The 12,937-nt window shown below is 34.8% G+C and overlaps 1 protein-coding gene across 2 annotated transcripts; it reads right to left on the bottom strand.

Moving 5' to 3' along the window:
• Positions 1–2,910: 2,910 nt before the first annotated feature.
• Positions 2,911–11,184, bottom strand: LOC128206314 (multiple epidermal growth factor-like domains protein 10). 2 transcript variants are annotated; one of them, XM_052908689.1, is made up of 5 exons: positions 11,047–11,184; positions 7,993–9,468; positions 4,584–4,719; positions 4,076–4,161; positions 2,911–3,545 (listed from the first exon to the last, which is right to left on the bottom strand). In XM_052908689.1, exons 1-5 carry the CDS (start codon positions 11,117–11,119, stop codon positions 3,418–3,420), a joined length of 1,899 nt encoding a protein of 632 aa, XP_052764649.1. In that variant the 5' UTR covers positions 11,120–11,184; the 3' UTR covers positions 2,911–3,417. The 2 variants fall into 2 exon arrangements, with proteins under 2 accessions (XP_052764649.1, XP_052764650.1); XM_052908690.1 differs by having other exon boundaries at positions 7,993–9,341; positions 11,047–11,106.
• Positions 11,185–12,937: the final 1,753 nt, after the last annotated feature.

Below are 12,937 nucleotides of genomic sequence, written 5' to 3'. Positions count from 1 at the left end.
GGACGACGTTTCCTGTTGTTATTCTAAATTTGTATACTGTAGGATTCGTTATGGGGTGAAGATAAAAATGTATATTTATACGTTACACCGTATTGGCTTAAGATTACAGGTTAGCAATTAAGAATAATAAATACACTGTTAAATATAAGAATATACCAACGGTAATAAGTTACATTATATGACCTAAAAATTGGGTCATACAACATTTTGCTTCATCATTTATCTTATTCACCTCAAAATATTAGGACGAGTTGAAAATAGTCCATTCCTCTATTTTCGTATTAGGCGAGTTAAGTAGCCAATTCAAACGGCAGAAACTCGTATTAGCCGACGTAGGTCGATATTGGGTGAGGTTTGGCATATATTTTCGTCAACTGTTAAAACACTGCCGTCAAGAACGTAGTAGTTAATTAATAGTACTTGGTACTAACAGTTGATAAATACATACAGACATCCTTACAGGTGTATTTTTATAGACCTTTCCAGATGTTTACCCTTAACAACAACATATAGGTGAGATTATGCTCATGAACATAATTCAGTTAACACACTGTTACGTTGCTTTAAAGTATAGGCCTTGTTAGCATTGGCCGATCACATAACTCTTTAAAAATTGTTGCAAAAGAAAACTTAAGAGTTTGTTTGTTTCGTTCAGTTTTTGATTGTTGCGTTCAGTGGCCATGTGGTTTGTTAAGTGTCTGTTAGTTAACATTAATTTATCTTGTTCAATAGTTGTATGATATTTTAAGTATCTGTCCAGTGTGTTGGGCAAATACTTTGTTTCATGAGTGTTTGTATGGTTTGTTTAGTGCCTGTTTATTTGTTCAGTATCTGCTTTGTATGTTAAGTAAATATTTGTTTGTTAAGTGTATGTTTGTTGGGTTACTATATGGTTAAGTGTCCGATTGGTGTGTTAGGTGCATGTTTCATTTGTTCAGTGTTAGTGTGTTGCGTTTATGTTTAATTTGTTCAGTGTTTGTCGTGTTCAGTGTCAGTTTGAACACTAAGTGTATATATGGTTCATTGTCCTTTTGATGTTTAGCGTCTGTTTGCTTTATTTATTGATATTTATTGTCCGTTTTTATGTGGTGTATTCCGTGTCCGTTTGGTTTGTTCAGTGTGCGCTAGATTTGTTTTAGTGTATATTTTGTTTGTTCAAATCAGTTTGAATTTGCAGTGTATGTTCGTTTGTTTAATGTCTACAGTCAAACCTGGTTGAACGGTCACCTGCTTTAAATGGCCACCTGCCTTAACGGGCCACTCCAAATTCCCCCCGTACGTTTTTACTATATAATGTACGTGCATTAAGCGGCCAACTGTCAAACGCGGCCACGGCCACTAATTTTTGTCCCCATGAAGCCATATAATCACTAATTAGCGGCCACTAATCCCTTGTCACTGACACTTCCGCTTATATTTTTTTCCAATACACAGCTTTAATTGCGTATAGAAGTATAGAAGTTTACGGATAGGAACGACGGCCTCGGGTATCTCCGTCATCCAATGAAAATGATTATTGCATCACACGATTGCCATGCGTGTTTACTCATCGAGAAATCATGTTTATTACACGTCGGCGAATGTTTTGATCAGAATTGACACAATTAATGACACAATTAATACGATAATTAAATAATTAAGAAGTTAATTATTAAATACCGACAAAAACACCGGTTATTATGAATTCACAGTTTGCATTGTCATTCGACAGCGTGAAACGAGTTACGATTTTTATTCACTTCAATATTATTTTTCAAAGTGCACGGATTTATTTTCTACGAACGGATATTTACAATGCATTGTTCTTGATATTTTATTAACTTTGATTATGGTTGAAAAAATGACTAATCGAAAGTGTTTGACTCTAAAAGAACGTGTCGAGTGTATAAAGTTATTAGAAAACGGCCGTAGTGCAAGAAGTGTTGCCAAGGAATTTAACTGTGGAAGGACTCAAATCAATTTTTTACTTAAGCGTAAGCGTGAAATTGTGGAGGAATATGAAAGCATTGGAATCCAAACGCAAAAAGACAGAGGAAAATTACAGGAAATGTGTATGCACATGTAGTTGTGTAAATGTGTAAACTGATCTGTGGTGTGTTTTGTTTATCCTATGCATCAACATTTATTTAATGTACGGACTACTTTAAAAAGTGAACTAAAAATGTGTATAAACATGTAAATGTGTAGACTGATATGTGGTGTGTTTTGTTTATGCCTTGTATCAACTTTTATCTTATGTGTTTTATTTATAAAATTGAAATAAAGTTTTTTTTAACTGTACAAATGCATTTGTATTCAACATTCTTCAATAATATTGATACAGATGTTATTGATTGTGGTGTGAGGTGGTGGTTAAGATACATACTCCATCTCTGAATAAAGCTAAAGTGGTGGAAATGTCAAACCTTGATTAAGTGGCCACCTGTCTTAAGCAGCCACTTTGATCATTTCCCAAGGGTGGCCACTTAATACAGGTTTTACTGTACATGAATTGTTTAGTATGTGTGTGGTTTAAACAATGTATATTTGATGTGTTCAGTGTTGGTTCGGCCATTTCAGCTCATGTTTCTTTGTTTAGTTTTATGTATATTTTATCAGCGTGTGTTCAGTTTGGTTAGTGTTTGCATGCTGTTCGTTTGTTTAGTATCTATTTTTGTCTATTCAGTGTCTGTTTGATTTCTTCAGTGTCTGTTTGGTTTGTTGCAGTGTATGTTTTGTTCAATAACTGTCTTTTGGGTGAATTTAGTGTTTAGTGTTTCATCAGCGACCATTCGTTTGGTGCAGTGCTATTTGGTTTGTGTAGTTGAAAATATTGATATGCAAACAGTTTTTGAATACCAACATTTTGTCGTTCCCATATATATTCAAACCCATTGGTATACAAATTATTGTATGTTTGACCACCTACATCAAAAACCAATATTATCATAGTAAAAACATATATCTTAACGTTTTTTAACATATCTATCATTCTTCGTATTTATAAAACTAGCAGACATGATATTAATAGGGTATCTGACTAAGTCAGCTAAAACTGCATCATTACAACCACTAGGAGGAACCATCAGATATCTTGTTCAAGCATAATCATGTACAGCTTCAATACTTTGCATATACTTCAGTCCCCATAACTCTGCACATTACAGAAGAATGAGACTATGAGACTATCTTTGCATGAAAAACTTTAAAAGTCACAGCATGAGGTATATAATACAAATGTTGGAACGAGTCGTTCGTGTAGACCTACAATTTGTTTTTAATGACTTTTTATAATTTGTGCAGTGTACATGGATTACCTCGTAATGCAGTTAAATCTAAACCAAACATAGCGCTGATACAATAAGTAAGCGGTTGTAAACATATACACCGGTGGAAACATACTATAAACACATGTGCTCTATCTGTTTGTGTACATGTTCATGTTTTATGAACATTTCCCCCGATATTCTTGTAGTAGGCCCTCTCATCATTGTAATACACCCTGTTGTCTTCACCTTCGATGGTCAGCTCGGACCTTGGCTCCGAAACGGGTATTTCGTACTCGGCTGTAACGGAAATGATGCTGATTATTAACTAAGCATCTAAAACATTTAGTGTGGAAGGCTGCAAGTATTAACAATGATCTCGATCTCATACATTTTGGCCAACAAAAAGAGTTTGAATTGGTTTAATATTTGTTTTTATAAGTTTGTACTACCGCGAAAATTGATTTAAGATTGTCTTATATAGGAACTATTATATTTGCTTATTTGCTTATGATCATTATTTTGTTGTCCAAAACATTTTTGAATAATCTCTATACCATTTTAACTTGAAAAATTTAGGCGCCAAAATGAACACCTTCAAATCATCTATGTATCTGAAAAGGGTATATAAAATGCTATCCTTATACCTGTGGTATTCGAAGGCAATGCTTTGAAATGTACCAGGAAACTCAACTGTAGTCACAGTTATCATTGCTTTTGATAAAAGTTCAAATAATAAGGAATAACATGTTGTCACTGAAATTCTTAATATGATGTATTAACTATACACTGACAGTATAACAAAACTACAAGGAACAAAATGTGTATACTCGTGCTCGCAGCTGCCAATGTTGTGTAGGGTTCATCTTGGCTTCTTCCTGGTGACATATCCTCATACGTCTTCTTGCTCTCCTTCCTGTATGGAAAATCAGCAGGAATACGTTAAACTATCAATTGGATGGGCATTCCGGCGTATTCGCTCTAATTTAATATTTGACAACGATGTAATACAGAAAAGGGTTTACTGGACCGTTTAACACTTCTAAATACCAAACAGATTTTACGCAAACCGTATGCGACATTACGTATAAGTTTGTTCCAAAGTACTGAATATTCAATTTGTCTATACAACACAATGCAACTTGACAAATTCCACCGCCATTAAGGCATGTGTTTATAATCGAAAATCCACTTCGTATGAGTCCCAAGTAGTGCAGTCGATACAGATGTAACGAATTCAACTATTTGGCTTCTTTCTATTTGACTTTTGAGTATCCCTATCTTTAAAGTGTAATTCTTTATCGCTTTAACGTTATGATTTCATGAGGAAACATTTACCAGATAATCCCTTTTTTCTTCAATACCAGGAAAACCATCACCAGCGCTATGACAACACACACGCCAAGCACACCACCAACCGCTCCACCGATCACAGAACCGGAGTTAGTTTCTTCAGTTTGCTGGTTACGGCCTTCTAAAATCCATGATGAAATCATTAATAATCTAAAATAATGAGACGTTGCTATAACGTTTCCTGGCACAATGTAATCGACGATGTGATCGACGGCTGCTGCAATGGAAGAATAATATTTGTTCTTAACAAGCATTCTAAACCACCAGTCTTAAAGACTAATAAGTGATAAGAGGTATTCTTTTTTGAATAATTTCCATATTACGAATAGAAAGTTTCTATAACAAATGAACATGAAACCATATTTTAGTATTGTTTTTCGGATTTTAACACGCGTATAGGCGACTTTTGGAATACCACATTGTACGACAACTGCAGTCTGTTGCGTGAAAATGAGAATCGCTTAAATAGGTAATACATTTTGGCTAACTTCATGTAAAGACCATTGTCACATAATCAACACGGAAATAAATCATCGCATGTTTTCTTTTTTAGCATTTGAATAAGAAAATCGAATTGAGTTCCGTATTCCTTGTTTGAAGTTTGATGTGTTTTATAGCACGGTAAGACCCAAGTAACGCTTAAAAGGACTAATATTTGTGCAGACAGCAGTCGGTGTAGATTAATGTTGCATTGTCATTTCGTCAAATATCAAAGCACTCTAAACACTAAGCATTGCTTAAATAGTTAATGCATTCTTACAACTGTTCTGTAAAGATTAATGCTGCATAATTATTGTCAAAAAAAGAAAAAAAAGGAAAGTTCACCGTTTATATTCATAATTCGTTGTTTTCTCGTGAAGAAATAGGACATTGAAAACATCAATATATATACAAAAAGCTTCATCGTTTATATCCATTATTCGCGTTTGAATAAAGAATAAGGTAGTCGTTACATATTCCTTTTGGGGCTTTTGCTATTTTCATTCTTCTGGATAAATGGTCTATCTGTGTGTTCAAAGATGAAAGACATTTTACGTTTATTTTCAATTATTCCTTATTTATTTTTAATGTCTTAATAATACATATGTTACTACTTATAGCAAAAAGAAAACAAAACGTAGAGAGAAACTTTTCAAATGCGCCCTTTCATTAGAATAATTTCAATCGAAGAAGTGCTCGTGCAGCGTTACGCCACAAAAAGTGTTTAAAAAGTACCATGGAGCAAGCAGCTCCCTAACAAATTAATGGATATAGAAAGTAGAATCAAATAAACAATTTCGCACGCTGTTTCGGAGGTGTCCGGTCATAAAATAGGACCAGCAAGTCTACCAGGATCATCATTAACGCCTACTTATCAATACCGGAAGTTCACATGCGGTGTCGATAAACGTAAACAAACGAAGTGATTATCGTAAAGTAATGATACTTAAATATCTTCTTTTATTGGTGATAACAAAGGTAATTCAAGTATAGAATCTGGTTAAATTGTTTCTAGTCCTGACATCAACTATATATACGTTTGGAAGTGTTAATTAAATTTAGTGTTATCAAAAGACAAAAATAAAACATTAGGAACATGATTTAGTCTTAGGTTCAAAATAACTTAAACGCATTGCTCTTTAATACATATTTCTCTGAAAAGGTGTGTTTTTTTTCTTTTTCCGTTCTTGCTCTTATCTAATACAAACAGTTTGAAAACGTTATATGTAAGACACATATCTACTGAACGGAACAATATATGGTTGACTAGGGGCTCCGATTTCACCGTTTAGAAAATAGTCACAATTGCTTTTATTACCGTGAACATTGTCAATCGGTTATGCTTTGAACACAGATATAATTTGTCATGCGTTTGATAATTTCTCCTGAATATTTTGCTTTTAAAGTGTTATTAATTATTGCAATGTATTCTCATCGAGAGCCAGAAATCTATACTATACATATCAAGATGAACATCGCGCCATTTCTAGGGTTGTAGAGTAAAGTTTGAAAAAGTTAAGCCTTGTTCTTGTATTTGGAAGTGAATAAATGTACTTGAAGGGAATTCTTGTTTGATTCGCATTCTTTTATGATGACTATCTTATGTTGTCATTGCAAAGTAACAAACTTTATAAATATAATATCTGTTTTAACAGAAAAATAGTGACTGTGTTATTTTTGACATTGTGTAATAATATATGCTATGCACTAAATAATTAAGGATTTGCCAATGCAGTTTTGATAGAATTGGTATAATTCTCATCACATTTAAGAATAACAGATAAGGGCATATCCAGTATAACAGTATTGCCGTTAGTATTTACTTAAATATACTAAATTTATGTACGTGAAGTTAGCGGCCTAGCGACCTAGCGGCGTGAAGTTAGCGGCCTAGCGGCCAAGCGGCGTGAAGTTAGAACTGTTTTTTGTTAACTGAGGCGATTATCAACATTTTTTTCCAAAAGTCGAACAAGCAGTCAGCTTTTCAAAGCATGTGAACATGCCTCTCCTTCAATTGTTTTTATATATTTTCTGTTTTAGGCCGCTGAAGTGCTCGATTATCATTGTTTTAGAAAAAAAAATGCATGTTAACATGCTTTGAAATAGGATGGCATTTTAGGCCGCCAGGCCGCTAGGCCGCTAACTTCACGCCGCTAGGCCGCTAGGCCGCTAGGCCGCTGAAGTGCTTGATCGACTTTTTTGAAGAAACAAAGGAAAAACGCTTCAGAGTGATAATTTGTGCACAAAAACAGTAAACACATCATTGTTTTAGAAGAACAGGCATGTTTAATGCTTTGAAAGAGCTGACAGCTTAATCGACGTTTTTGAAAAAAAAATGATAATCGCTTCAATGTGTTAATGTGTGCATAAAAACAGTTAATATGTCATTGTTTTAGGAGAAAATGCATGAATACATGCTTTGAAATAGGATACAATTTTAGGCCGCTAGGCTTCTAGGCCGCTAATTTCACACCGCTAGGCCGCTGAAGAGCTTGATCGACTTTTTTGAAAAAAAGTTGAAAAACGCTTCAGAGTGATAATTTGTGCATAAACAGTTAATTTATAATTGTTTTAGAATAAAACGTATAGAAAAATGTTCTGAATAGAAAACAATTTAAGGCCGCTATGTAACTGTATGAATAAAAAACTCATTGTTTAAAAAAAAACGCATTAACAATTGCTTGGAAATAGAGAACAAATTACGCCGCCAGGCCGCTAGGCCGCCAACTTCACGCCGCTAGGCCGCTAGGCCGCCAGGCCGCTAACTTCAAGCCTCTAGGCCGCTAGGCCCCTAACTTCACGCCGCTAGGCCGCTAGACCGCTAACTTCACGTACATTGGAAATTTTACTTTTGATATCTTTGTTTTCGATATTTTGCAAGCTAATTATTTATTAAACACTTAGAGCTTTGTACCTGATTTGCATCTTTTGCTAAGGTATCCTTCAGTGCATCCTCCAAGACATGTACCTTCTGGATCACATATTGTTCCTGAATTATTTCGGCATCCTTGAGAACATTCCTGATCACATTTAGTTCCAAAGTAGCCATCACTGCATCGGTTTAAACAAACGCCACTCTCTCGGTTACATTCGTTTCTAAGACAATACGGACTACATGTTTCATTGCAAAACATTCCAAACACTGAGTTATTTTTACAGTTACTACAAGCACCTGTATTTCTATCACAAGTAGACAAAAAACAATTATGATTACACGTTAAATTGCAGTAACTACCAAAAGCAGATAACGAAGAACAATTATAACATACACCTTTGATATTGCACATTTTATCTGTACATTCCTCGTTGCAAGAAAAATGGCAGATTTCTCCATATTTAGAGTCTTGGCAAAGCGAACAAGTGGTGTTGGACTCACATGATACACAGTTTGCAGGGCAGAACATACACAATCCATCATTCTGACGACATCTATTATTTTCACAGTTCTGTTGACATTCCATGTTGCAACTGTTACCGTAATATCCCGATACACAGGACAAACAGCTGCCATTTGTATAACAATGTGATTCAGCACATTTACCAGGACACGTTAAGTTGCAATATGGTCCGTGATAACCACGATTACATGAGTAACATGTATGAGAATTATCATCACAGGTAATATTACAGTTGATTGGACAGGCTTCATTCAAACAGTGGCCTTGAAGTTGATCGCACCCGAACGTGCAGTTGCATTGAAATTCACATTGATGACCATAATACCCTGACACACACGACTGACAACTCCCTTGAATGTCACACACATCATAGCAAGTAGACGAGCACGTGTGCTTACATCGACTTCCATATTTTCCAGTAACACATGAAGTGCACACGTTATTTTTGCAAGACAAACAGTCTGTTCCACAATGGAGACACATTCCGGTCACAATATCACATGCATTGCCATCACATTGACAATATATTTGACACGTATCACCGAACGTTCCTGTTTCACACAATGAACATGAAGTGACATTTATACAATCGGCGCAATCCTTACCACATTGTGAGCGACATGATGCCCCAAAATAACCTTGTTTACATACACAATTACCAGTATCACCAAAGCAAGTGAAAGGTACGCAATTGTCTGAACATTGACCATCGCATTTAGTTCCGTAATAGTTCGTTAGACAGGAACAAAAACCGTTAGAAGTATTGCATATTCCATCAACACACCCTTCTGCACAATCTGCATCACAGGTTTCACCCCAAAAACCGTCTTTGCATAAGTCACAATATGATGGATTAGAACACGTTCTGCAATTTGGATAAGTGCAAGGTTGACAATTAAACTGGATTGGATAGAAACCGTCTCGGCATTTACGACATGATCCAGAGGAATCACTGGTGTCACAGTCAATGCAGTTGGAATCGCATTGGGTACCTTGATATAACATAGAATATAAGTATGACTTATACAAGTCGAAACAAATCATTCCAACAATTTAATTGTTTCAACGATATCAACCTTATATACTTAGGGAAAATAAAAATAACAATCAAAAAAGGTTAAATGACTTTTCATTTTATTTATCGGGTAATTAGTTCCCGGAAAGAGATTAACTTTAGTATGAGTGTTACAGAATGCTTGGAAATGAGAGAGTAATAGTAACGTAGTAGAGATACAGCCTGAGTTCAAGTCATTGTGCTTTCGAATCTTGCAAAAAACAAATTTCGATTGATTTCAAAGATTCATTGGTCTATCACGTGCAGCAATATGTTTTTTCCAATGGTATACATTTTTTCACTAGTAACCCATACTTTTCGAGAAAACCCATCAAGAAAAGTACGAATTATGCTTTCTTGATTTTAAGAACAAAGTGAATGCGTTCATGGGTGTATGAGTGTGCCCTGTTTAATCAGATGTGTTATTGCTGTGTCTTGCCATACAATACGTCTGCAGAAAACAAAAGTAGTTAAAAAGTAACTAAAACAGCATCTTCGAAAATTTAAAACCATATATGTTAACCGGAACATATTTTTGTTAAGAATGACAAAAATGCAATATTTATTTTTTTAAATCAACAATTTTGTTTTGATAAAGATATTTTGAATGGTATATTTCTTTGGTGTTATATCCAATGTTATTCACTGTATCTTGCTACGATATAAAACAAACAACTTAATGAAACACACTCTGTTATTCCCCACGAAGCAGACGAAATATATATATTAAATTGATATTGACCCAAAATGAAAACGCTACAATAATCTGATATTTAAGTAGATTAACTCTATGTAAAGTTAGACGTATATAATTAGGTTAGAAAATACCTTAATTTGATAACTGTGTTGTTTAATTAAAATTGGTATGTTTTACATTAAGATTATTGTTTAGACACACTACTAAAACTTAATATATACAGTGAAACAAATAGGTAGTATTAACGGACTATATCATTCCCCCCTCTCCTGTGAAGTTCTGATTTATTTCCGATTTATAAGCGCAAGAACAGAGGATGCCTCAGAAGATATGGATAGTGACGAGGAAGAAATTTAATGGAGATTTTTACATTTGATTTCTCACGAAAGGATTAAAAGAATAGTAACTCATTTGTTTCATTTTAATGTTGATATTGTTTACACAAAAACAATTGCTAAGGACTCATCATAATAAGCAAACATATCGTCAAACTATTTCTTATCAGGAAATATACGTAAAAATTATGAAGTCACTGCCGCATTAGCTTTTGCGACAGCATGTCATTACACTTAAAATACATATTGTGCAACTATATAATGGCTGCAGATCGATTAATAGAAATACTTTATTGTTCTACTTGTACACGTTTACACTTTGTCAAAATTAATCGAAGAGACGACTCTCTGTACTATATAACTTGATTTAAAGATGACTTGAATTTCAACATGCTATAATAGTATTTACATATCTCTTTAGCACATAACTGTTGTAAAATTTGAATCAATCTTAAAATGCTGTACAAAATAATATTCAGCTTACCACCGCACAGACAACATCCGAAGGAAAGCAATAGTACTATTTTCAAAAGAACGTTTTTAGCCTTTATCTCCATTATTCAGCTTTAAACTTAACGCATTTGGTATAATTCATATGTCCACAATGTTATATTCAAACCAGGAAGTTCGTTACAGCGTATTATAATTTTTTTATAAAACGGGTGGCAATTCATTGATCGTAAATACAGGTATGTTAACGATACGCTTTAGTGACATTTACAATAAAAATTGACTAAAGGTTTATGCAGCTACTATTTGGTCTTATATTACAAAACTTCACCGGCAAGTCTTAATGTTCGACATGATGCGTTGAAAATAAACATATATGATATATGATATTCGTTACGGTTTTTATTTTTAAACGTCTGATTTGGGGCAAGGTCTGCAGTGGTTTACTTTCATGTACCGCATTGGAGGGCTAAACATCTAAATACTCCCGGTTTTATATTGCGGATAAGTAATATGTCAGCCAGCTCAATCTAAATACAGCAATGTAGCGTGTCAAAAAATAGTCACTGTTACGGAAGCAATAAACGGGGGCCTCAGCAACCCCTATACCAACAATGGATCTACTGAAGTTCTCAGTACCGCAATAACTAAAACTCTCAAAATTCAGCATGTCACTTACCGCATATCAAATTCGATAATTAGGCGCAACCCTACTGCCCTTGTGACGACATCCACAGCAAGGCTCGATTCAGGCAAAGTATGTGGATTGATGAATGGTGTCCTTGAACTAAGCAGCATACACCATACAAAGCCGCCAAACGTGACTGTTGACGATCACAGGCAAACACGCGAAGCTATTATAAAACAAAAGTCTCTGATGGGTTCTAGAAGCTTCTGAGAACCAAAAGAAGGAAACGCCAGATATTTGCAATGAGATGAAAGTAAAAATGATATCAAATTCGGGTAAAAAACTCATCAAAGTTTGGAAAAGCTATTTTATAAAAGCGCTATGCCGAATAATGATTCAACTACAGTGCAAAAGCTAGACAAATCTTAAAATAACTGTGATAAAAACATGAATAGCTGTGACTGGACTACTTCACTGAGTAGGTACAGTGCGCGATCAAGGCATCAAAGTGGGTAAAAAGCCCGGGAATAGAACATATTTTAAATAATGATGTAATGCATGGCGGCAAGGGTATGTTATCTAATCTACTTAATCTCATTCTGGCACAAGAGAAGAACCCTGCTAATTGGAAAGCCAGTTTAATAATCCCGCTTTACAGGTAAGACGAAATTTAAAACCCAACCGCGTCGATAGACCTATCTGTTTATTGCCATATTTTGGTTCAATAATGGAAATGGTCAATATAACCTTTAATCGGCATTATTTGACTTAAACCATTAACAGGTTTCAGATTCTAGCTTTCAGATAAAATTAAGGTGTGCCACTGCTGCATTGAACCTGCATTGGACAATGCATCCTTATTTATTAGAAGCAATCGCAATCTTTAAATCCGTCATACAACGAGGAATGTTGGCAACTGTATATAACCGTCTATTAACTGGACCATAGCAACCTAGGGTGCTCGGTCCTTTTAACCATTGGAGTTAATCCTAATTTGCAGATGATATTTTACATGCATCATTATCTCCCTTACAACTTGCAATGCATGGTTGAATTAGTGTATCACAACTGCATTGAGTTGAAAATTGACCATTACGGCAAATAAATTTAACGTTTAAATAATGCGAAAAGTACCACCAGTTGGTAGGTTATATTGTCGAGCAGATAATTAAAGCAAACAAAACCTTCAACTAGGTTTATGTTAGCCACCAAATAGTGGAAATCATTTCAAATGGAGACACAATATTATAGGCGTGTTTGTCGCAAATCTTTGGATAATTGTTTTATGAATCATCAA

Source organism: Mya arenaria, chromosome 10, assembly GCF_026914265.1.
Source record: "Mya arenaria isolate MELC-2E11 chromosome 10, ASM2691426v1".
Classification (NCBI taxonomy): domain Eukaryota; kingdom Metazoa; phylum Mollusca; class Bivalvia; order Myida; family Myidae; genus Mya; species Mya arenaria.
Note: the sequence above shows the minus strand (reverse complement) of the source record. Positions and strands in the feature narration are given on the sequence as shown.